Here is a 21,625-nt window from a genome sequence, read left to right as displayed (position 1 = left end):
TGTACAGATGAGAAAACAGCGCAGGAGAGGACTGGCAAAGAGAGAGAGAAAGGGGAAGATCCAGAGTGTTGAGCCTTGGGGCCCTTCTGTGTAAGACTTCAGTCCACGGGTTCTGGAGCCAGACTTATAGAGTTCGGTCCTTAGTTGGCCACTCTGAGCTGTGTGACTGCTCCAGGGCTGCTCCTTGCTCTGCAAAATGGGACTATGATAGTTCCTGTCTGTGACAGTCACTGTGAGTTAGTTCCCTGAGAACCAGTCCCCTCCATCTCTTTGGTAACTGACCTCTGCCACTCACTCCCTTCCCTAGCTACCCTCACGGTCAGGAGTGGTCAATAAGGATCTGCAAAAACATCTGTTCCCTGACAAAAAGACTGATCCTAAGAGAAGAAAGCCTTTTGCCCATGACCTCCTGCTTTTGAATGGATGAGATGGCTGGAGCTGCAGCCACTAATTTGTAACCATAAGGTGACAAACCCAAGACCCTTGAAAGCCAACCTCGAAAATAAGGGAACAGAAATGTGGAAAGAACTTGGGTCTTGAAGACATCAGTCAGTTCAGTCGCTCAGTCGTGTCTGACTCTTTATGACCCCATGAACTGCAGCACACCAGGCCTCCCTGTCCATCATCAACTCCTAGAGCTTGCTCAAACTCATGTCCATCGTGTAGGTGATGCCATCCAACCATCTCATCCTCTGTAGTCCACTTCTCCTCCTGCCTTCAATCTTTCCCAGCATCAGGGTCTTTTCAAATGAGTCAGTTCTTCACATCAGGTGGCCAAAGTATTGGAGCTTCAGCATCAGTCCTTCCAGTGACTATTCAGGACTGATCTCCTTTAGGATGGACTGGTTGGATCTCCTTGCAGTCCAAGGGACTCTCAAGAGTCTTCTCCAACACCACAGTTCAAAAGCATCAATTCTTTGGCATTCAGCTTTCTTTATAGTCCAACTCTCACATCTATACATGACTACTGGAAAAACCATAGCTTTAACTAGACAGCTTTGTTGGCAAAGTAATGTCTCTGCTTTTTAATATGCTGTCTAGGTTGGTCATAGCTTTTCTTCCAAGGAGTAAGCATCTTTTAATTTCATGGCCGCAGTCACCATCTTCAGTGATTTTGGAGCCCAAAAAATAAAGTCTCTCACTGTCATCTGTTAACTACTAAACTAGCCCTAGACCCCAAGCCTCCAGATTTTTCATTAGGTAAGCAATAGTTGCCTTATGGTTGAAGCTACCATAGGCTAGGTATTATCTGAACTGAAAGCATTCCCAGCTGACCTAGTGCCTCAAAGGATTATTGAAAGTGCCCAGGTGACTTCAGTAGAGTGCCTGCTATATAATAAGCACCCACTATATGGTATGGGGCTTTCCAGATGGCAGTAGTGGTAAAGAACCTGCCTGCCAACGCAGGAGACATAAGACTTGCGTTTGATCCTTCGGTTGGGAAGATCCCTTGGAGGAGGGCATGGCAATGCATTCCAGTAATCTTGCCTGGAGAATCCCATAGACAGAAGAGCCTGGTGGGCTACAATCCATAGCGTCACAAAGAGTTGGACACAACTGAAGTGACTTAGTATGCACACAATGTATGGTGTCTCTACCTGCCTCAGAGTCCCCTGCAGTGCGGAGGTGGCATTCCCATCCTCTCGTTCATGGATAGCTCTATTGTCAGAAAGGTAACATGCTGAGCACCAGGCACCTTGGACATGGAAAGACATCCTCACTAGCAGCTCCAGACTTCATGTCTCAGCCCCGAGTGAAAGGATGAGCTTAAGGTGAGCAGAGAGGGAACATGAGGTGACAAGTCCAGGCCCCGGGGCCTTCTCTGTCTACCTCCAGGATCCCTGAGTGTGGGGTGCCCAGAGTTATTAGGATGGAGCAGATCACACTCATGCCCACACTGGGACCCTTCCCTGGGTGAGTCCTCCCGAAAGCTTCCCCTGATTAAATGGGGCCAAAGCTTGCTGTGCCCCAGTGTCCTCACTCAACCTCTCTCCTCTACGGGTAGAAGTGTCATCTGGTGCCTTGTTGAGCCGACATCTGAGTCAGCCCACTCCTTCTGTTCCCTCTTTATTTTTTCCCCTTTTGTCAGCTCCCCCAATACACTAGATTAGGAACTTGCAAAAAAGTAGAAGAATCCTCTTCCCCCAACTGTACAAACTGGTGGGTGACACGCCCACCGCATGCTCTGAGGATCCAGTTTTCTTTGAGGAGCTAGGATTCGCTCATCCCCACCCCCCGAAGCCTACAGCAGGGTCGTGGCCAGAGCCCTGGGCCGTGAGGCAGGACACGGAGTCCCTCCTAGTGCTGACCCTGGCTTGCTGTGCCCTTCGGCAAGTCACTTCCCCTCTCTGAGCTGGCTTTTCCAGTCTAGTCTGGCAGAGGGACCAAAGGGTCCAGGACTCCTTCTGTCTAGAAGATTCTCTCCCAGCGTCAGTGTCCTGGGATCTTTCCAAAACTCAGGGTTAGTTTTATAGGTAAATCACTGCAATCCAGGAGGGCTGAGCCCCTAGCTAGCATACGAGCCCCTCCCTGTCCACCTTCAGTCAGCATGATGAATTTTGGGAAGACCAGCTGATTTCAGTAACAGCTGGGACAGAATATGCTTAGGGAGAGAATGCAGCTACTGCATGCCCTTCCTTCTCTCCAAATAAATACATAAAAATCCAAAGCTAAATACACTATAAATGGTTTTGTTTTTACTATCCCTTTTTGGCCCGGTCAATCCAGAGCTGTCTGCTTTTCCACTTTTGTTATTTTAGGACTATTTTCCAGTTGCTTGGGGAAATTTTCCAATCATGCTCTTCAAGGCTGGAACAGAAGTGGCTAGTTCTTTGTGGAGCCCACAAATGCAGGGGCATCTGTGCCCGTGGAGGTTGGGGATCCGGCGGCCGAAGCCCAGTCTGGACATGCAGCCCACCTTCGTTATATACAACGAGGTTGTAGCCTGGCAAGGAGCGGGGTTTCTCAATCCTGGCTGCACATCAGAATCACCGAGGGAACTTGAAACCATGCTGATGGCTGAGCCCCACTCTAAACCAAAGAAATCTGCATTTTGGGGGATGAGGCTGAGACACTGTGGTTTTTTATTTTTAAGTCTTTGAAGGCAGTTAGTGCAAATCACACTCTATCACTTAGTAGCCATATTACTCAGGGCTATCACTTAGTAGCCATATTTATCAGTGAGTTTCCTCACTGATAAAATAGAGAGCCCCCGGAAATTCCCTGGTGGTCCAGTGGTTAGGACTTGGTGCTTTCACTGCAGGGGCCCGGGTTTGATCCCTCGTTGGGGAACTAATATCTTGCAAGCCACACAGTGTGACCAAAACATAAAAATTAAAAATAAATAAATAGAGAGCCCGCCCCCTGTTCTGCAGGGCTGTTGGAAAGATGAGAGATAGTACTTGGCAACACAGCAGACCTGCTGGCTGTGTCTTCTTCCCTGGTCCTAGCACCCTGAAGGGGAGAAAAGCGGCTTCTCTGATGCTTTTGCCAAACTAATATTGAATGGAATTGGTATCCTTGGCCCACAGTAGAGGAAGATGCCTTGAATGTGGCTGGTCCATATCACAACTCAGGTTACTGCAACTCTTGCTAACCCCTCACTACATAAAGCAATCTCGCAAGAGGTTTCATTCATTAAAAGACCACCTTGAAGTCTAGAAGCAATGACACTCCAGTAGCAACACTGAGTGCCCAGATCTTAGTTTCTAGCATTATTCTCCAATGAGAAATGGCTGAGCCTAGAACGAGGGCAAGAAATACATAAGATAGTCTGGAGCATCTTGTAATGTAAGAAAGTGAGGAAGTGCTCCAAACAAACAAATAGGTAAAACACACACAGAAAGATGGGGGTTTCGTCAAAAGGGACACAGGAACCAACTGAAAGAGCTCCCGGTGGCCAAGGTTGAAACAATTTGAGCAACAAAATAATTATAGTAGTTTGAGGCTATATTGGGCCTCCCTGGTGGCTCAGTGGTAAAGAATCCAGTACAGGAGATGCAGGTTTGATCTGGGTCGGGAAGATCCGCTGGAGCCCTGGAGAAGGAAATGGCAATCCCCTCCAGTATTCTTGCTTGGAAATCCCATGGACAGAGGAGCCTGGTGGGCTACAGTCCACAGGGTTGCAAAAGAGATGGACATGACTTAACAACTAAACAACAATGACAACAGTGAGTTATAACTCAAAGCATAAAATAAATATCCGTGAGTCCATACTGATAAAGTAGCTGATTGAATAAATAAATAGAGGAGAAGAGCCAAATCCTTTGTGCAGAAGAATTTCAAATAATTTACATAGATGCTCTACCCTCAGGGAGGGGGAGCACATGTCCCCACTCCCTGAGTGTGGGCTGTGTAGAGTGACTTCCTTCCAAAGAGGACGGTGTGGAAGGGGGAGGGGAAGGAGTAACTTCACAGTGGAACCTGACAGGTGATCAAGGTCAACATCCACAGTGACGTCATGTTGATAATACGTACTTAGTCACCATGGGATGAGAATGGCACTTTGGCTCTGGGATCTTCCTCCCTCAAACCCATACCCCCATCTAAGTGAAAGTGAAAGGGAAGTCGCTCAGTCGTGTCCGACTCTCTGTGACTCCATGGACTGTAGCCCACCAGGCTCCTCTGTCCATGGGATTCTCCAGGAAAGAATACTGGAGTGGGTTGCCATTCCCTTCTCCAGGGGATCTTCCCGACCCAGGGATCGAACCTAGGACTCCCACACGGCAGGCAGACACTCTACCATCTAAGCCAGCAGGGAATCCCCATCTAACCATCAGACAAATCACAGGTAAGGGACATTCTACAAAACGCCTGACCAGTGCTCCTCAAAGCTGTCAAGATTGTCAAAAACAAAGAAAGTCTGAGAAACATACAGCCAAGAGGAGCCTAAGAAGACTGAGTATATATGATGTGGTGCCCTGGAGGGGATCCTGGAAACATAAAATGACATTAGGTAAAAACTAAGGAAATCTAAATACAACTGTGGGTGTTAGTTAATAATAACGTAGCAATATTGGTTCACTAACTGTGACAAATGTACCAGACTAATGTTAGATGTTAACAGTGGGAGAAACTGGGTGAGAAGTACACAAGGGAACTCTCTGTACCATCTTGGCAACTTCTTTGTAAACGGAAGACTTCTAAAATAAAACTAAAAGAAAAAACACCCCACCCTTTGGGTGTAGAATGAATAAAGGTGGCTTTTGACTGCCTTGCTCTGAGTCCATGCAAATCAAAAATGGGCCAATATGTTCCCAGCACCTTATCAGAGACGCAGGCTGCAGGAGATGGGGAGGGACTGGACGGGGGTGGGGGTAAGTGGGTGGGGATGTGGTCAAGGTCATACAGATAACTGGGACAAAGGGGCGGAATCTCCAGTCTCCTGACCACTGGCCCCAGACTTGATGAAGCACTGTCCCTCACCAGTGTCGTGAAGGCGTGGGCCGTGTGATCTCTGAGGACCCTCTGAACTCTCACAGCCTGGGGGCTATTCAGTGTCTGTATCTTTAAAAACTATGAAGCCATTGCACTGATGGAAATTCAGACAGTTCCTGAGAGTGATACTATACAGCAAAGGGCCTTCCCAGCATCCCTGCAGATCACACCGTGCAGACTCTGCACTTTCTAGCTGTGTGACCTCAGGCAAGTGACTTAACTTCTCTGTGCCTTCATTTTCTTATCTGGAAATGGAAATGCCAATAACACGGACCAGAAAGAAGTCACTGTGAGAATCTAATAAGATCATGCAAAGAACAACTTTGGGTAAAAGTGGGACAAGTTTGTATCAGGGCACGGGCCTCAGGGCTTTGCTTTCTGCTTGAAAATACAGAAGCTCAAGGGGAGAAGAAGGGGTGAGGGCAGAGAAGTGAACAGAAGGTGTCTCCTTCAGTTCTATGGTCCCCAGGGCTGCCCCAATCCCTGTGGCCACGGAGGGGGCAGTAAGGGGGCAGCAGTGGGAAGGGCCCAGCTGACCTCCTCCATCTCCCAACCTGTGGTCTTAACAGTAGCCTGTGGTCTCACTCCTGGGATCAGATTCAAGGCTCTGGACACAGGGCTCAGCATCTGCCTCCTCCAGGAAGTCTGCCTGGATCAGCCCACCCGGACATGTTCCCTCCCTCTTCCAGGTCCCTCGCTGTCCTACCTTTCACATAGCACTTAGACATCTCCTCCCCGTGCCATCTCATTCACATCCACGCACAGAACTCGCCCTCCCAGACACTCTGAGAAAACAGTGGTAAGATCATAGTTCATCCATCTTCATATGTGTTTAAGGTCATAGCTCACCCATCTTCGTACATGTCTCATACCCACACCCATCTGGTATTGGTTGAGCTCAGAAAGTCACTTCTTTTTCTTTCCTGCTACTAACTTTCACCCTTGTGAGGGGTGTGCTCTGGCTTAACTAGGACTGGGGTCAAATCTCAGCCCTGTAACTCACTACCCATGTGACCCTGGACAGGTGACTTCACTTCCAGTGGCAGATGCTGCTGGGTCCCACCCACTCTTTTTAGCAGACCCCAGCCCTGCTTCCAACAGCCAGATTGGCATCTCTTTGCCCACTGGCTATTTCTGGCCAGAGTCAGAGCTTCTCATACTGAGAGCAGAAGGGAGGTGTTGGGAACATGAAACATCACCCCCCACTGCCTGGAACCAACGGCTCTCAGGAGTTGGTCAATAACACCAGCTCCCTCAGCCCTCTGGGGGGAATGACCTTGAGATATGTGTTCTGCCCTGGCCCCCAAAGTGCCCCAGGAGAAGCCAGCTCCATGTGCCCTGGGGTAACCTGCATGAACGTGAAAGTGAAAGTCACTCAGTCGTGTCCGACTCTTTATGACCGCACGGACTATACAGTCCATGGAATTCTCCAGGCCAGAATACTGGAGTGGGTAGCCTTTCCCCTCCCCAGGGGATCTTCCCAACCCAGGGATCAAACTTAGGTTTCCCACGTTGCAGGCAGATTCTTTACCAGCTGAGCCACAAGGGAAGCCCTTTATTAGGGTTAGGGTTGATTTTATTAGCTGTCTCCACTTTCTTGTCTTATTTTCCCACTTGTGGTCGCTAGGGTCACCTCCCAAATAAACCACTTGCAATCAAACCCTCAGGTTGGGAAGCCTTTGAGGTTTTGCCTTTGGGAAGCACAAACAAGGGCAGTTCCCCTCCAGCCTCAGTTTCATTATCTGTAAAATGAGGATCATGGCAGAGTCCACCTCGCAGGACTGCTGCGACGATTCAATGAGATGACAATCTCATTGTATTTGATACAGGGCCTGACATTAATAAGCATGCTCCACACAGACCACTACTATTGTTTTGAGTAGGGTTTATCGCAAACTTTTTGAGGACTGAACCATTTGATGAAGTGGGCATGACTTACACCCAATGCAGTTCGCCTTGGGATGGGTCCTCACTCTCTGGTCCACCTCCATCTACACACAGGCTGGACACACCTCTCCTGATGACCCAGAAAGGTCCAGAAAACGGCCACCCTCAGCATTGCAACCTTGCATTTGGGCCTGTTTTTCAGCTACATCCTCCCCTCATATCCTAATAGGAGAGTGGATAACCAACCAGGCCTGCAGCCTGGGAATGCTGACCGGAACACCTGCTGGTGTGAGTCTCCAATTTTATTTTCTATGCAGTTTCATCATCTGCTCTGAAGCCTTCAGTCAGTTCAAAACGGAAAGCCTTTAGGTGGGGGAGGAATGAAACAACAAACCTAGTTTTCCTGAGGACTGTAGTCTCCCTGCCTGCCCCCTCTAACCCTGCCAGGCTGATCTGGTGCTGTGGTGGGGCTGGGAAGGCTCACAGGGCACCTGCCTCATACCTGGGGGCAGCCTCCCTTTGCTCCCTCGGATTCTGCTTGGTCTTCAGGCCGATATGGGCCCCACTCACTATGGCAGGGGCCTCTGTGGGGCTTACTAGAGGCCTCATGTTGTTGTCGCTGCCGTTGTTCAGTCCTTAAGTCGTGTCCAACTCTTTGTGACTCATGGACTGCAGCACGCCAGGCTCCCCTGTCCTTCCCTATCTCCTGGACTCTGCTCAATTTCATGTCCATTGAGTCAGTGACGCTATCTAACCATCTTATCCTCTGCCACTGTCTTCTCCATAAGTTCCAGTAATTCCAAAGTTCAGGTACAATTGCCAAGTTGATGGATTTTTATCCAGTCCATGGTAAATGAATCCACTATCCACCTGAGTCTCCTGTGTTTAGGAGCTTGGACTATTCCCCAGAGCGTAGCGATGCACACCACACTGAAGGTGAGAACAACACAAATGGCTGAAAGATGTGATTCTATCTGTGTCAAATAAACCCTGTACATGGGAGCTCCCCAGCCACCTGGGTTCAAATGCCAGCTCGGGCACTGGCTCACTGTGTCCACCTGGGGACACTCAACTGCATGGTATCTCAGTTACTTTATCTGTAAAATGGGCATAATAGTAACATCCATCTCAGAGGGCTGCTGTGAAGATAACCCGCACTGGAGAACTTAAACTGTGCCCAGAATACAGTAAGTGCTTGGTGAATGGCTTCCCTCAAGGCTCACATGGTAAAGAATCTGCCTGCGATGCAGGAGACCTGAGTTCGATCACTGGGTCAGGAAGATCCCCTGGAGGAGGGCATGGTAACCCACTCCAGTATTCTTGCCTGGATATTCCCATGGACAGAGGAGCCTGGCGGGTTACAGTCCACGGGGTCGCAAAGAGTTGGACATGACTAAACAACTAACCCTTTCACCCTTTAGGAAATGCTAGCTATTACAGATGTGGGGGTCTGAACGCGAGATGAACCGGACACACACGTTCAGCAAAAATGACTTCTGGAAGCAGACCGGTGGCTGTCAGGGGCCAGGGGAAGAAGGAATAGGGAGTAACTGCTCAATGGGTATGGGGCTTTATCTTGGGGCAATGAAATATTTTGGAACTAGACAGAAGTGCTGCTTGCACAACCTTGTGAACATACTAAATTGCTCACTTGAAAAAAGCTAATTTTATGTTATGTGAATTTCACCTCAATTTTAAAAAGCCCCAAACAAAAAAAGACTTCTGTGTAGTGGGTAGGTGGAAAAAGAGTAGGTGGCAAAGACCTTTATCAGACACTTTACTTCTTTATCATTTCTGTCCAGCTTGATTTTTTTTACAGTAAATATATATATATATATATATATATATATATATATATCGCTTTTAAAATTAAACAAATTTTAAAAATTTAAAGGAAGTAGCATGTACGGGGGTGGTGGAGGGTGGGTGGGATTTGATGAGCTCTGACTCATATTCTATCATGTACCTATCTATCTTCCTCTGTGATGTTTATACCATGGGGAGGAAAATACTATTAATGGCCCCATTTCAAAGAGAAAAGTGAGGTTCAGAAAATTTAAGCCATTTCCCAACTCACAGAGCCTGACTCAAAACCCCCCCACTAAAAAAAAAACCACTCAAACAAGAGAAACCTTTCAATTCTATCACACAGCCCCTCGTCCTCACATGTAAAATAAGGCAGATGTAAAATGATTTCTCGGGTTCCTCGGGCTCTGATACTCTCTAGTCCCTGGATGCCTGGCTGAGTTCTCGAAGTGCCAGTCCTGCTTGGGACACCCAAGTGTCCAGACACACCCCGCTGGCCACGCTGCCCGAGGCTCGGCAGCGGGACACTTGCTCTCCAAGGCAGAAACCAGACGGCCCAACAGTCCCTCAATCCTGAGTTCTGGTTGGAACGCTGATAATCCTAAGAAGAGAGCAAACGTGCAGGCAGAGGGCAGCTACTTCCGTGGGAGCTGGAGCAGCTCCTTACAGCTGTACCCGCCCACCGGCCACGAGGTGGAGAGACCACCCCACTCACCCGGCCGCCTCCCGGTGTAGGATCCTGGCCGCCTCCACCCGGCCCAGACCCAGCTGCAGCCACACCGGGCATGTCTTGACGAGTTTCTCCAGGACGCTGAAGTCCCGGCGAGGAAGGCAGTTCTTCAGAGTGCCTGGCAGGCCGGGCCCCACGCCATCTTCCTCCTCCTCTTCCTGTCTTTCTCCTTTGCCAACATCTGGAATAGGACTGCGAACAGAATAGAATGATCAGCGCATCCTGACGCAGGTCCAGAGAGGACTTGACAACAAATGGGGATTCAATTCTTATTGGATTGAATAAATCATGCTTGCTTATTCAGCATCTGCATAGCCAGGGCCTTTGGGGGAATTAAAAAATGGACAAACCATGATCTTCACCTTAAGGCATTTAAAATGAGTAAGACATACACAGAAACAAAGAGCTGTAGCACAAGATCAGACTAACATAGCAGGAGGACAGTGCAATGGAAGGAGCCAATTCCAACCCAGGGTGGGTTCATGAAAACAATGGCATCTGAGCACAGACCTGAAGAGAATTAAAAAAACACAACAACAACTTCTTAACTGAAGTGTAACTTACATACAGTAAAATGCACTAGTCTTTAATATACAATTAGACAAACTTTGACATATGTCTGCACCCAAGTAACCATCACCCAGATCAAGACAGTTGTGCTGTCCAGTATGATAGCCACCAGTCATACCAACTCTTGAGCTGTCTGAACTAAGATGCACTGTAAGTGTAAAATACACACAGGACTTCAAAGACTTGGTATGAAAAAAAAAAGACCACAAAATAGTTCATTAATAATATTTTACACTGATTGTGTATTGAAATGATCATTTTTGGACATACTGAGATAGAACATCATTAAAATTAATTTCACCTCTTTCTTTTTCCTTTTTTAGTGTGACTACCAGAAAGTGCAAAACTACATAAGGGGCTTGCGTTATATTTTGGTTAGATGTGCTGATACAGACATTTCCAGGTTTCCCTGTCTCTCTCCCAGCCAATCCTCAGGATGAGGATGTAACAGGTCAGGGCCCCTGGGAAAGGAGGAACATCACAGGCCTGAGAAATGGCAGGGCAAGTAGAAGACCGGCCCAAGAGATTCCAGGCTCTCCACAACACGCTTGCTCCACCCGACCCCCTACACACACACGCACGTGAATTTGATTCCAGAAAAGGAGGAAGAGCATCTTGGTGCCTCAAATTCTGAGTCGGGGGTAGGGTGGGGCTGTGTGGTCTGTTTGCCTGCTACCTGAGGAACGAAATCTCTCAGGGTTTGTTTGTTTTTTAGCTGCGCCCTGACCAGGGATCAAACCTGTGCCCCCTTCAGTAGAAGCATGGAGTCCTATGCTACCAGACCACCAGGGACTTCCCAGGGGTGAAAACCTTAATCAGATAGAAAGGGGCAGTTATAAAACCAGGGAGATGCAGCTGGTGCCTCTCCTTCATCCTGTATCCCTGAGATGCTGGCGACGGGCACCAGAGATCAGGGTGGCATCTGCTGTTAAGGAGCTGCCTGGGGGGTGGGGTAGGATGAGCCCTGCTAGAGGCACAGAAAAGTGGAACCATTTGCTGAGGTCAGAGGACATGGGGGACCCAGGAGTCCTGATGAGAGAACAGCATTCCCTAGAGGGGAGGGCAGGGGTCCTGGCGGTTCTCTGGGTGGTGGGGAGGCTGGGAAAGTGAGGTTAAATGGGTCCAGTTGTGCTGGATTTTGCAGAGACCAGACTAGAAAGATATGTATAGTGAGAGATCCAGCAAAGGCAGTGTACTGAAAATTCCCTCTTCTGATGCTCCTCACTCCTAAATCCTTCTAGAAGCCCGCCCTCCCTCCCTGGAAGCTGCGTGTGTCAGGGGTTCTTATGAATTTCTCCTCTGGGTCCACATAAGAGTGTGCCAGGTCACCAGGCCAACAGGAGTGTCCAGGCAGCTGCAGGTGTCATGGGGCTGGGAGGGGCAGCTGGGGGGCATCTACAGGCTGTGGAATTGGGTCTCATTTAGAGTTTGAGAGCAGGGCAGCCCAGCTCATTCGGACATGACCTCTTCCCAGACCCCGAAGTATGGTCCACATCTCCTCTGGGAAAGCAGTAAAGACAGCGGAGGCCAGAATCACCCAGAAATACACATTCTTGGTCTTCTAGGTTCTTCTAGCCTTCCTTGGAAGCACAAAAATATCTTCTGGCGCCAAAAGGCTTTATAATCATCCTAAAATCTTCTTGCTTGGCCCCAGGCTTCCCCTCAGAGGCCAATTAGGACTCTAACAGCCACTGGAGGGAGAGCAATTGGCTCCCATTTCCTCTCTGCCACTAACTAGGCTTAGGTTGCTTAGTGAAGCCTGTGAGAACATCTGTTCCCTCTTAGGGCCTCAGTTTTTGCATCTGTACAATGGGGAGAAGTGGCCTGGAAGACTCCTCTATTTGCCAGGTGGCCTAGGCAGGACCTGGACTTTCGGGACAAGGGTCCCCATTTTCTCTTGTGGAACCAAGATCAAACAAACTTTGAAAGAAATGAGAAAGTTCGCCTTGAATTCATTTATACTATGAATATTTTCTGAGGGCCTGAACACACCAGATGTTGTTTCAGGCATTGGGTTAGAGCAGAGAACAAAACAGTTTAAAAAGGAGAAAAACCCCTCATCTCTGGAAGAGGAGTCAGGCCACAGACAAGGTGAAGGGGTGCCTTGCGGTGTTAGATGGTGCTGAGCACTGGCCAGGCAAGCAAAGGGCTGGGGTCAGGGGAGCCCTCATTGAAAAGACTGAGTAACATCTGGATGCAGACAGCTGGGGAAAAGATTCCAGACTCAGGGGCACCAAAGGCCTCGAGCAGCAGGCTTGAGCTGCCTGGTCCAGGAGGAACCACGAGGAAGCCTGGGGGTGGCAGGAGGTAGAAGGGTGAGGGTGGGAGAAGGTGAGGTCAGGGACCAGGGGGCTGGGGGGGTGTCTCTCTAAGGATTCTGGATCTACTTGGAGAGTTGCCTCTAAATCCACATATATAAGCACCTTCCCTGGGCTTCTGGCTAGCAATTTGCTCTCACCAGCCCCTGGGCTTTCTTGGCAAGAAGAAATGGACTGGTTAAGATGTGGTGGGGCCTGGCTGGCCTCTGGGCCCACAGAGATGAACCCAATCCCCTATCCCCAGCCCCCAGCAGTCCCACCTGCATCTTGAGGTACAGGCTGCTGCTTTCAGGGTGACCAAGTAGAAACTCTGCCCCAGGCTCCAGCACCAAAGGGACTGTGTCATCTCTCCTTTTGTGATCATGTCGCTGCCCCGCTCTAAAACTCTCAATGGCTCCCACTGACGGAAGAGTCCAATCCAGTCCCTGATACTGGAGGCATTCCCATTGGAGCCCCCAGCCCACAGAAGGAGGCCGCTGTCCACCACCCCTGCAAACCTGCACATCCCCCCTTGACACTCTTGCTCCAGCTATTTTGTCTACCTGCAGTACCTCCAGATTCTCTGTGACTTCCTCTCAACAGGGAGGCAAACATTTATTAGACTAGACACAGAAAGCAAGAACCATAAAGGAAAAGATGGATAAGTTAGTCATATAAACATTGAAACTTGTGCCCATGAACACACCTCATGAAGAAAACGAAGATTCAAAAAAAAAAAAAACCCCTTAAAGACTCAAACTACAGGCTAGGAGCAAATATTTGCAAAGCATGTATCTGATAGAGATCACACAAATTAATTTTTTAAAGGGGCTTTGAGGATGCTTCAAAGAAGAAGACATGTCCAGGAAGCAGGTAAAAAGTGCTCGACATCATTAGTCATTAGGGAAATGCAAATTAAAACCACAACAAGATACCACGACACAACCACTAGGATGGCTAAAATTAAAACGACTGATAACATCACATGTTGGCAAGGACGGGAAGTAAACAGAACGCGCATGCTTTATTGGTGGGAATGCAAATTGGTACAACCACTTTGAAAAAAGGCAGTCTTTTCAAGTCAGCTTTCATATACACCTGCTCCGTGGCTGAGACATTCCACTCATAGATACGTACCCAAAAGAAAGGCAAAAGGAAAAGACCTCTCCTTGAGTGTTCATATCAGCTTTATTCCTAATAGCCCCAAACTGGTCCAGACATCCGTCGATCAGAGAATGAACAGACGGGGGTACCTCACACAGTGGGAAAATATTCAACAACGAACAGGAACCACTGATATACACCATCCCATGTATAAACCTCAAAAACACTGCTGAGAGAAAGGAGCCAGATGCCAAAAAATACATATGATATGTATCCATTTATATGAAGTTCAGCTGGTACACTTAGCTAAGTATATTTACAGTTTATTATATGCAAATTTTATACCAAAACAATAAAAAAGAACCATAAAGAAATACTGAACTCTAGTTAGTGATATATGTGCTAAATATTCTGGGGTGTCCAGAAGTTTCTTCAAAATGCAGAAGAAAAAATAAGGTGGAGAGACAGAGGAATAAACAAAAACATCAAGGGTAAGTGCTTACTCCAAAATTATTTTGACTCTTCTGTATGTCTAGTATATTTTTTATAACAAACCACTGGGGATAAAGTTTTCCCATCCTTCAGGGCCCATTCAGAAGAAGGCTGCCTGATGCACTACAAGCCCTAGGCTTGTGTGATCTCTGGCCAGATCCTTTACTTCTCTGGGCTTCCATTTATTCACGTGTATAAAAATACTTCATAGGATAGTTGTGAAAATTTGATGGGACATTTGTCAAGAACTTGGCAGAGTGCACACAATTCAGGAAATGCTAGCTACTGTTTCTCTTTTCAACTCGCTAATTGGAATTCTTATTTTCCTCTTCTCACTATACTTCTCCCACATTGCAGCCTTGATTTTAGGACCCAGCACATTTCGAGTGGGGCACACCTTTGTGTATTGCACTCATCTTGGACCCAAGTCAATATCTGAGCCCAGTTCAAGTTCAAGTGCCAGGGAACCATGGCTTGACGTGAACAAAAAAGCCAATTTTGGGGCACAGAAACAAATAACTTGGAGGATCCTTTTTATAACTTGAGCTCAGCTAGTGCCGGTGAAAAGACAAATAAGACCTGGGGTTACTGCAGAAACCTTCCAGACATGAGCACTGAAGGGGCTACGTGTGGCCACTCAGACTAAATGCTCAAGAGGCCAAAGGCTCTTAAGATGCTGCTTTCCAGGAATTGTCCAAGTTGTTCAATGTTCTCCTTCCCCTCTGGGTGGTCGAGGGTGGAAGTAACAAGGGTTTGCTCAGGGCCCTCTAAGTGGTGGCTTGGTAGGATCGGAGGCTTGGAGTGGAAACTCTAAGTTTCAAAGGCTACAGCAAGGACTGTAAGTTAGCGAAGGAGCAGCTGAGTCTGGGGGAGGTTTGGGCCTTGCACCAGGTCACAGGAGCAGCAGAGCCCTGGAGGGACAAAGTGGCAGGGACACCTGCTCTGACCAAGCCAAGTAAGGAAGGGTAATGGGGCCAGGAAGACGCCCCTTACCCTCTGAGTCCCTGATGACCTTGAGCCTCAGGTCACTTGAGCTCTCTGGATGCCCACTTGTGACTATTAAATGCTGGAGCTGATGCTGGAGCTCCAGGCTGGACTGTCAGGGCTCGAGCAGGATGGCAGAGGTGCAAACACCCTGAGCCAGCATCATGCAGGCTGTTGCACTGCCATGATCACGGTCATTAAACAGCTTGGCCACACCAGCTCTGACTTTGAGGGACCATCACTGAGCCCACGCGACAGCCAATATGTCATCTGCTGGCACAGTCAACCACCCCAGCACCCACACCCTCCTGCTCACCAGCCAAGCTCCAGCTGAGGGCTCTGCGAAGGCAGCCACTGGAACCCCGAGTAATGAATGGCACTGTTAGCACAAAATAATGAGCCCAGACACTTGAGGGCAATTCCACCAAAAAGAGAAATCCTTCCATGACTTGTTTCCCTTCTGCTTGCACAGGAGAAACAGATCGGCTCTAATCAGCAGTCCCAACAGCCTTTCAATTCAAGGGGTGGGCTGTCCGAGGACACCCAGGCTGCCCCACCCAGGTGCAGGGTGGCCAGACACCAGGAAAAACCCTTGCCCTGGGCCAAAGGGACCAGGCCTGGGCTCAGCATCCTGGCTTATTTGGGGACCTTCTCACCAGCATCCAGAGGAATGAGGGACTTGGCATGGTGTGTCCACCTTGGCATGCTGCCTGCATTGAGTCATGGGCCTGTTAAACCTTGGTGAGGAGAAAGGAAAGCCCTGCTCTGGGGTGGAGAGGCCACCCGAGGGGCCCACCTGGGTGTGGGGTCAGCTAAGGGTGCGGGGCCCTGGCTGGATGCTGCCTGTCTGGGAGAAGGCCCCTTAGTTCCCAGCTCACAAGGGTGCTGGCCTTGGGCTGCCTGTGTGGGCCCTGGGGAAGCAGCTCAGAAAGTTCCAATGACGCATCACTGGAAGGAGAACTAAGGCCCCCTTGTGCAGACTTGGCCGGAACTCGGGGGGTGGCGGGGCAGTGTGGGATGGAAGGGGAGGACTGGGAAAAGGCCAGCTCTGTCCCACCCACAGTCCTGACCGGGCCCCCACTCCAGGACCAAGTGAGTCTACTGAGAGAAAGAGACCTGGGCCCAGCAGTCAGTGTCATGGGATGGCCCGATCACTCTGTACAAGGGGGTGAGCACACAGACGACATGGAGGGGCCAGGGTGGGAGGGGCGGGCCCTGGAAATGCCAGTAAGGGCAGCAACGTGCCTGTTCATCCCCAATAGCCCGTGGCACACAGTCATCCTCACGCCTACTGGAGTGGCTAGCACTGTGTCCCCCAGAGAGACTGATCCAAATTCTAGCACCCAGCCCCTGCAAATGTGACCTCACTTGGAAAAAGGATCTTTGTAGATGTAATTAAGGATGACATCATTCTGGATTTAGTGTTAGTTGCTCAGTCGTGTCCGACTCCTTGCGACCTCATGAACTGTACCCTGCCAGGCTCCTCTGTCCATGGGATTCTCTAGGTAAGAATACTGGAGTGGGTTCATTCCCTTCTCCAGGGGATCTTCCCAACCCAGGAATCAAACCCAGCTTTCCTGCATTGCAGGCAGATTCTTTACTGTCTGAGCCACCAGGGAAGCTCTCTGGATTTAGGGTGGACCCTAAATTCAATGAGAGGTGTTCTCATAGAAAGACACAGAGGAATCCTCTGGCTTCAGTGGTTAGGGCTCTGAGCTTCCACTGCAGGAGGCAGGGATTCTTAGTTTAGGGAACTAAGATCCTGCATGCAGCAGCCCCCCAGACAGACACAGAGATACAAGAAGGCAGGGAAGAAAGTAGAGTTAGGAGTTTTGAACACCAAGGACTGACGGCTACCACCACAGGCTGCAGAGAGGCATGGCCCTATTCTCTTAGAGCTTCCAGACAGAACCAACCCTGCTGACCCCTTGGTCTTGAACTTCTGGCCTCCAGAACCATGAGAAAATACATTTCTATTCTCAATAGCTGGGAGGTTCGTGATGACTTGCTGCTGCAGCTCTTGGAAACTAACATATCTACCTGATGCTACTGCTGCTAAGTCACTTCAGTTGTGTCCAACTCTGTACGACCCCATAGACGGCAGCCCACAGGCTCCTCTGTCCCTGGATTCTCCAGGCAAGAATACTGGAGTGGGTTGCCATTTCCTTCTCCAATCCATGAAAGTGAAAAGTGAAAGTGAAGTCGCTCAGTCGTGTCCGACTCCTAGCAACCCCATGGACTGCAACCTACCAGGCTCCTCCATCCATGGGATTTTCCAGGCAAGAGTACTGGAGTGGGGTGCCATTGCCTTCTCCGATCTACCTGGTAGTCTCATGTAAAGATGAGGACACTGAAGCACAGAAAGGTTAAACAACTCATCCAAGGTTGTGCACGTGTGTTCAGTCATGTCTGACTCTTTGCAATACTTTGGACTGTAGCCCGCCAGGCTCCTCTGTCTATGGGGATTTTTCAGGCAAGAATATTGGAGTGGGTTGCCATTTCCTCTCCAGGAGATCTTCCCCACCCAGGGATCAAAACCAAGGTTCCTGGGGCTCCTGCACTGCACGTGGATTCTTTGCTTGCTGAGCCATCAGGGAGGCCCAAGGTCACACAGCCTCTAAGTGGCAGAGCTGGGCTTCAAATCTGGACAATCTGAACCCAGAGTCTGGGATAATAACCTCTATACTACTCTAGTTCTTGAAGAAACTTTAAAAACTTCCCATGTATATGTATCCTTATAGTACTTGGCAAAGAAAGTGCTCATTAAAGTTTGTGGCAGAGAAGGCAATGGCACCCCACTCCAGTACTCTTGCCTGGAAAATCCCATGGATGGAGGAGCCTGGTAGGCTGCAGTCCATGGGGTTGCTAGGAGTCGGACACAACTGAGAGACTTCACTTTCACTTTTCACTTCCATGCATTGGAGAAAGAAATGGTACCCCACTCCAATGTTCTTGCCTGGAGAATCCCAGGGACAGGGGAGCCTGGTGGGCTGCCATCTCTGGGGTTGCACAGAGTCAGACACGACTGAAGCGACTTAGCAGCAGCAGAAGCAGCAAAGTTTGTGGACCCATTTGGAATTTATATAAACACAGAGACAGAGAAATATAAACATACACAGAAATAATGTCCTGAAGGCTCTGTATGACATCATTCAGTTCAGTTCAGTTCAGTTCAGTCGCCAGTCGTGTCCGACTCTTTGCGACCCCACGAATCGCAGCACGCCAGGCCTCCCTGTCCATCACTAACTCCCAGAGTTCACTCAGACTCACGTCCATCGAGTCAATGATGCCATCCAGCCAACTCATCCTCTGTCGTCCCCTTCTCCTCCTGCCCCCAGTCCCTCCCAGTATCAGAGTCTTTTCCAATGAGTCAACTCTTAGCATGAGGTGGCCAAAGTACTGGATTAAGAACTGTTATTTCTGAGAAGTGCACACAGAGGGGCTGTTTCAAATTTTTATGCCAATTATGCATTACTTCTATGATTAAAATCATCTTAAATCAATGTGTTTGATTTACACTGGTTTGTCACATAAATGCATGTAGGGTGGAGAGCTGGTGGCTTTGGGATCTCCTGAGCCGGCTTGGTGGTCATTTCACACACTGCCAAGCCAGCTCTGCACTGACTCTAATTGCCTGTCCAGCCACACTCACCTCCAGTCTCCTCTTCTGTGAAATGAGGAGTAAGTGTAACAGGCGAGGGGGTTTCCCTCGGGAGTGGAGAGGATGAGATGCGCACACTGCTATTATCCCGAGAGTGACTGACAGCAAGCTTCTAAGAGCCATAACTGAATTGCCCAGTGGGGCTCCCAGGCCCAAGCTGAGCTTCCAGAAGTCCAAAGCCTCCCTCCTTTTGAAGTGACAGCTATTTCTCAAGCTGGGGCAAAACTGTCCAGAGGCCCCAGGGGTGTTTTCCTCGTGTCTGATCCTGGAGAACCAGCTGAGCCTTGACACGCCCTGGGGAGGTGGGGGGCAGTCACTCATGGCTGTCCCCACCCACTTTCTCACTACAATTAGAGACGTGGTGGTCATTTCACATTCCACGTAGCCCCATGATGAAAACTAGGACTCAAGCAGTCTCGGGCCCAGCCCTGCCACATCTGGCCATGTGACCCAGGGTGAGATGTTTAACCTCTGTGGTCCTCAGTTTTCTCATCTGTGCAATGGAGCTGGTAAGCCCTGCCACGTGTAATGTGCACGAAGCAGCATCTGGCACCCAAGAACACCTCACATATGTCACCACTCTAGCTGGCCTAACCACACATGTGGTCCTGCCCTGTTTCTCCTACGAATGCCAACATGAGAAATGGCCTGGGATAGGTGAGAACCCATTGCTCAGCCCCCTGAATGCCACCAGCACACCAAGGAGGAAAAGCACCCTCATGAGAACAGAAACAGTTGCACCTGCTCTGAAAGACTGTCAAAATCTAAAAGAGGGGTGCTGTAGCCAGGCCCCAGCAGCCCCACTCCCAGGACACACACAGGCATAAGGAGACAAGTGATAATAATGAGAGAAAATGGGAACAACCAATGTCCATCCATGAGAAACAGACATGAGAAAATGATAAATAAGTTGTGATTCTTCCACCCTGGACTATCACACAGCTGCTAAAAGGTAGGAACCAATTGCTATTGGGTGAAATCTCAAAATCCTGTCAGTTGCATTGATGTTAATTTCCTGATATTGATCCTTGTGCTGAGGTTATGTAAGAGAATGTCCATGTTTGGGAAATATTCACAGACATATATGCAAGTAAAGAAGCACAATGCTTGCAACTTACTCTCACACAGTTCAGAAAAAGTGAAGAAGAGAAAACCAACAGATGTGATAAAATGTTCATAATTGGTAAATCTGACTGAAGACTGTAATACAGAAATTCACTGTACTACTCCAGTAACTTTTCTGGGAGTCTGAAGTTATTTTAAAAGAAAAAGTTAAGAAGTTTTAAAATCAAACAAAACAAAATTCCAATGTTGAATAAAATAAGCAAATTACAGAAGGAATGAAAACACTTATATAAAGTGTAAAAGTGTACACAATAGTTCTATGTTTTCTATAAATACACAGGCACACCAAATCCAGGACAGTGGTGACCTCTGAGGAGCTGGAAGAAAATGGAATCTGGGAACTGTGTGAAGGAGGCTTTGGCCAGTTCTGCAATGACTTATTTATTTTTAAAATGTCAGAAACATGCATCTTCTCCCAAGGTCCTCCAGAACCTGCCACAAGCCCAGGCGTTGTAGAGTGGGGGTCTTAGGACTTTACTGAGTCCAAACTCGCTCTGCTTGCCGCAAGACAGGCCGATGAATCGAGGTGTTGAGAGAAGGAATATGCCTTTAATCAGAAAGCCGGCTGACAGAGAAGATGGCAGACTAATGTCTCAAAATGACCATTTGTCGGGTCTGGATGCCAGCTTCTTTTATAGAACCAGAGAGAAGCAGTGAGGAACTAAAGTCAAAAGGCAGAACAGAGAGGGGGAAGCAATGAGGAAGTGAAGTACTGACACAAAGAAAGGGCCATCAGTCTTACAAAACATCTCCGGAATAGCCAGCCTGTGGAAGGGGTGTGTTAATCTCTTCTTTCCCGCAGCGGTTCACAGGTGGGCAGGGTCAGATTATCTTCCTAAAAGCTGAACAAAAGGCTAACAATTAGTCCAACAATTGAGTTTGCCTGGTGACTCAGATGGTGAAGAATCCGCCTGCAATGCAGGAGACTGGGATTCCATCCCTGGGTCGGGAAGATCCCCTGGACAAAGGAATGGCAGCCCATTCCAGTATTCTTGCCTGGAAAATTCCATGGACAGAGCAGCCTGGCAGGCTACAGTCCATGGAGTTGCAAAGAGTCAGACACAACTGAGTGACTTACACACACATACAGTCCAACAGTCAGGCAGAGGGGCAGGGTCCTCTGAGGCAGGCCATTATGTATTGTTATAATGGTGGCCCTAGGGGTAAAGACCCTGCCTGCCAATGCAGAAGACATAAGAGACTCGGGTTTGATCCTTGGGTTGGAAAGACACCCTTGAGGAGGGCATGGCAACCCACTCCAGTAATCCTGCCTGGAGAATCCCATGGACAGAGAAGCCTGGAGGGCTACAGTCCATGGGGTGGTAAAGAGTAGGACATGACTGAAGTGACTGAGCATGCACATAACAACAGCAGCAATGAAAAAAAGTCAAAGAAACGGTTCCAAGGTGGAGTCAGAACTGGTTCTTCTCTGCAACAAGAACACCTAAGCCTGTCCCTTCTGCCAGGCCAGTTCCTCTGGGAATGACTCCCATTGTTTGTTTTCTTTGGCATTTTTAAGACCGTTCTGGAGCC

General features: G+C 48.7%; 1 protein-coding gene across 1 annotated transcript in view; it reads right to left on the bottom strand.

The window, feature by feature from the left end:
• The window catches only part of RIN3 (Ras and Rab interactor 3), a 135,904-nt gene that overhangs the window by 84,150 nt on the left and 30,129 nt on the right, over positions 1–21,625 (bottom strand). Inside the window, exon 2 of the mRNA XM_070357872.1 lies at positions 9,845–10,051. Coding sequence (XP_070213973.1) covers positions 9,845–10,051 — 207 coding nt within the window. The remainder of the gene's footprint in view (positions 1–9,844; positions 10,052–21,625) is intronic.

This window comes from Bos mutus, chromosome 21 (assembly GCF_027580195.1).
Source record: "Bos mutus isolate GX-2022 chromosome 21, NWIPB_WYAK_1.1, whole genome shotgun sequence".
Classification (NCBI taxonomy): Eukaryota; Metazoa; Chordata; class Mammalia; order Artiodactyla; family Bovidae; genus Bos; species Bos mutus.
Note: the sequence above shows the minus strand (reverse complement) of the source record. Positions and strands in the feature narration are given on the sequence as shown.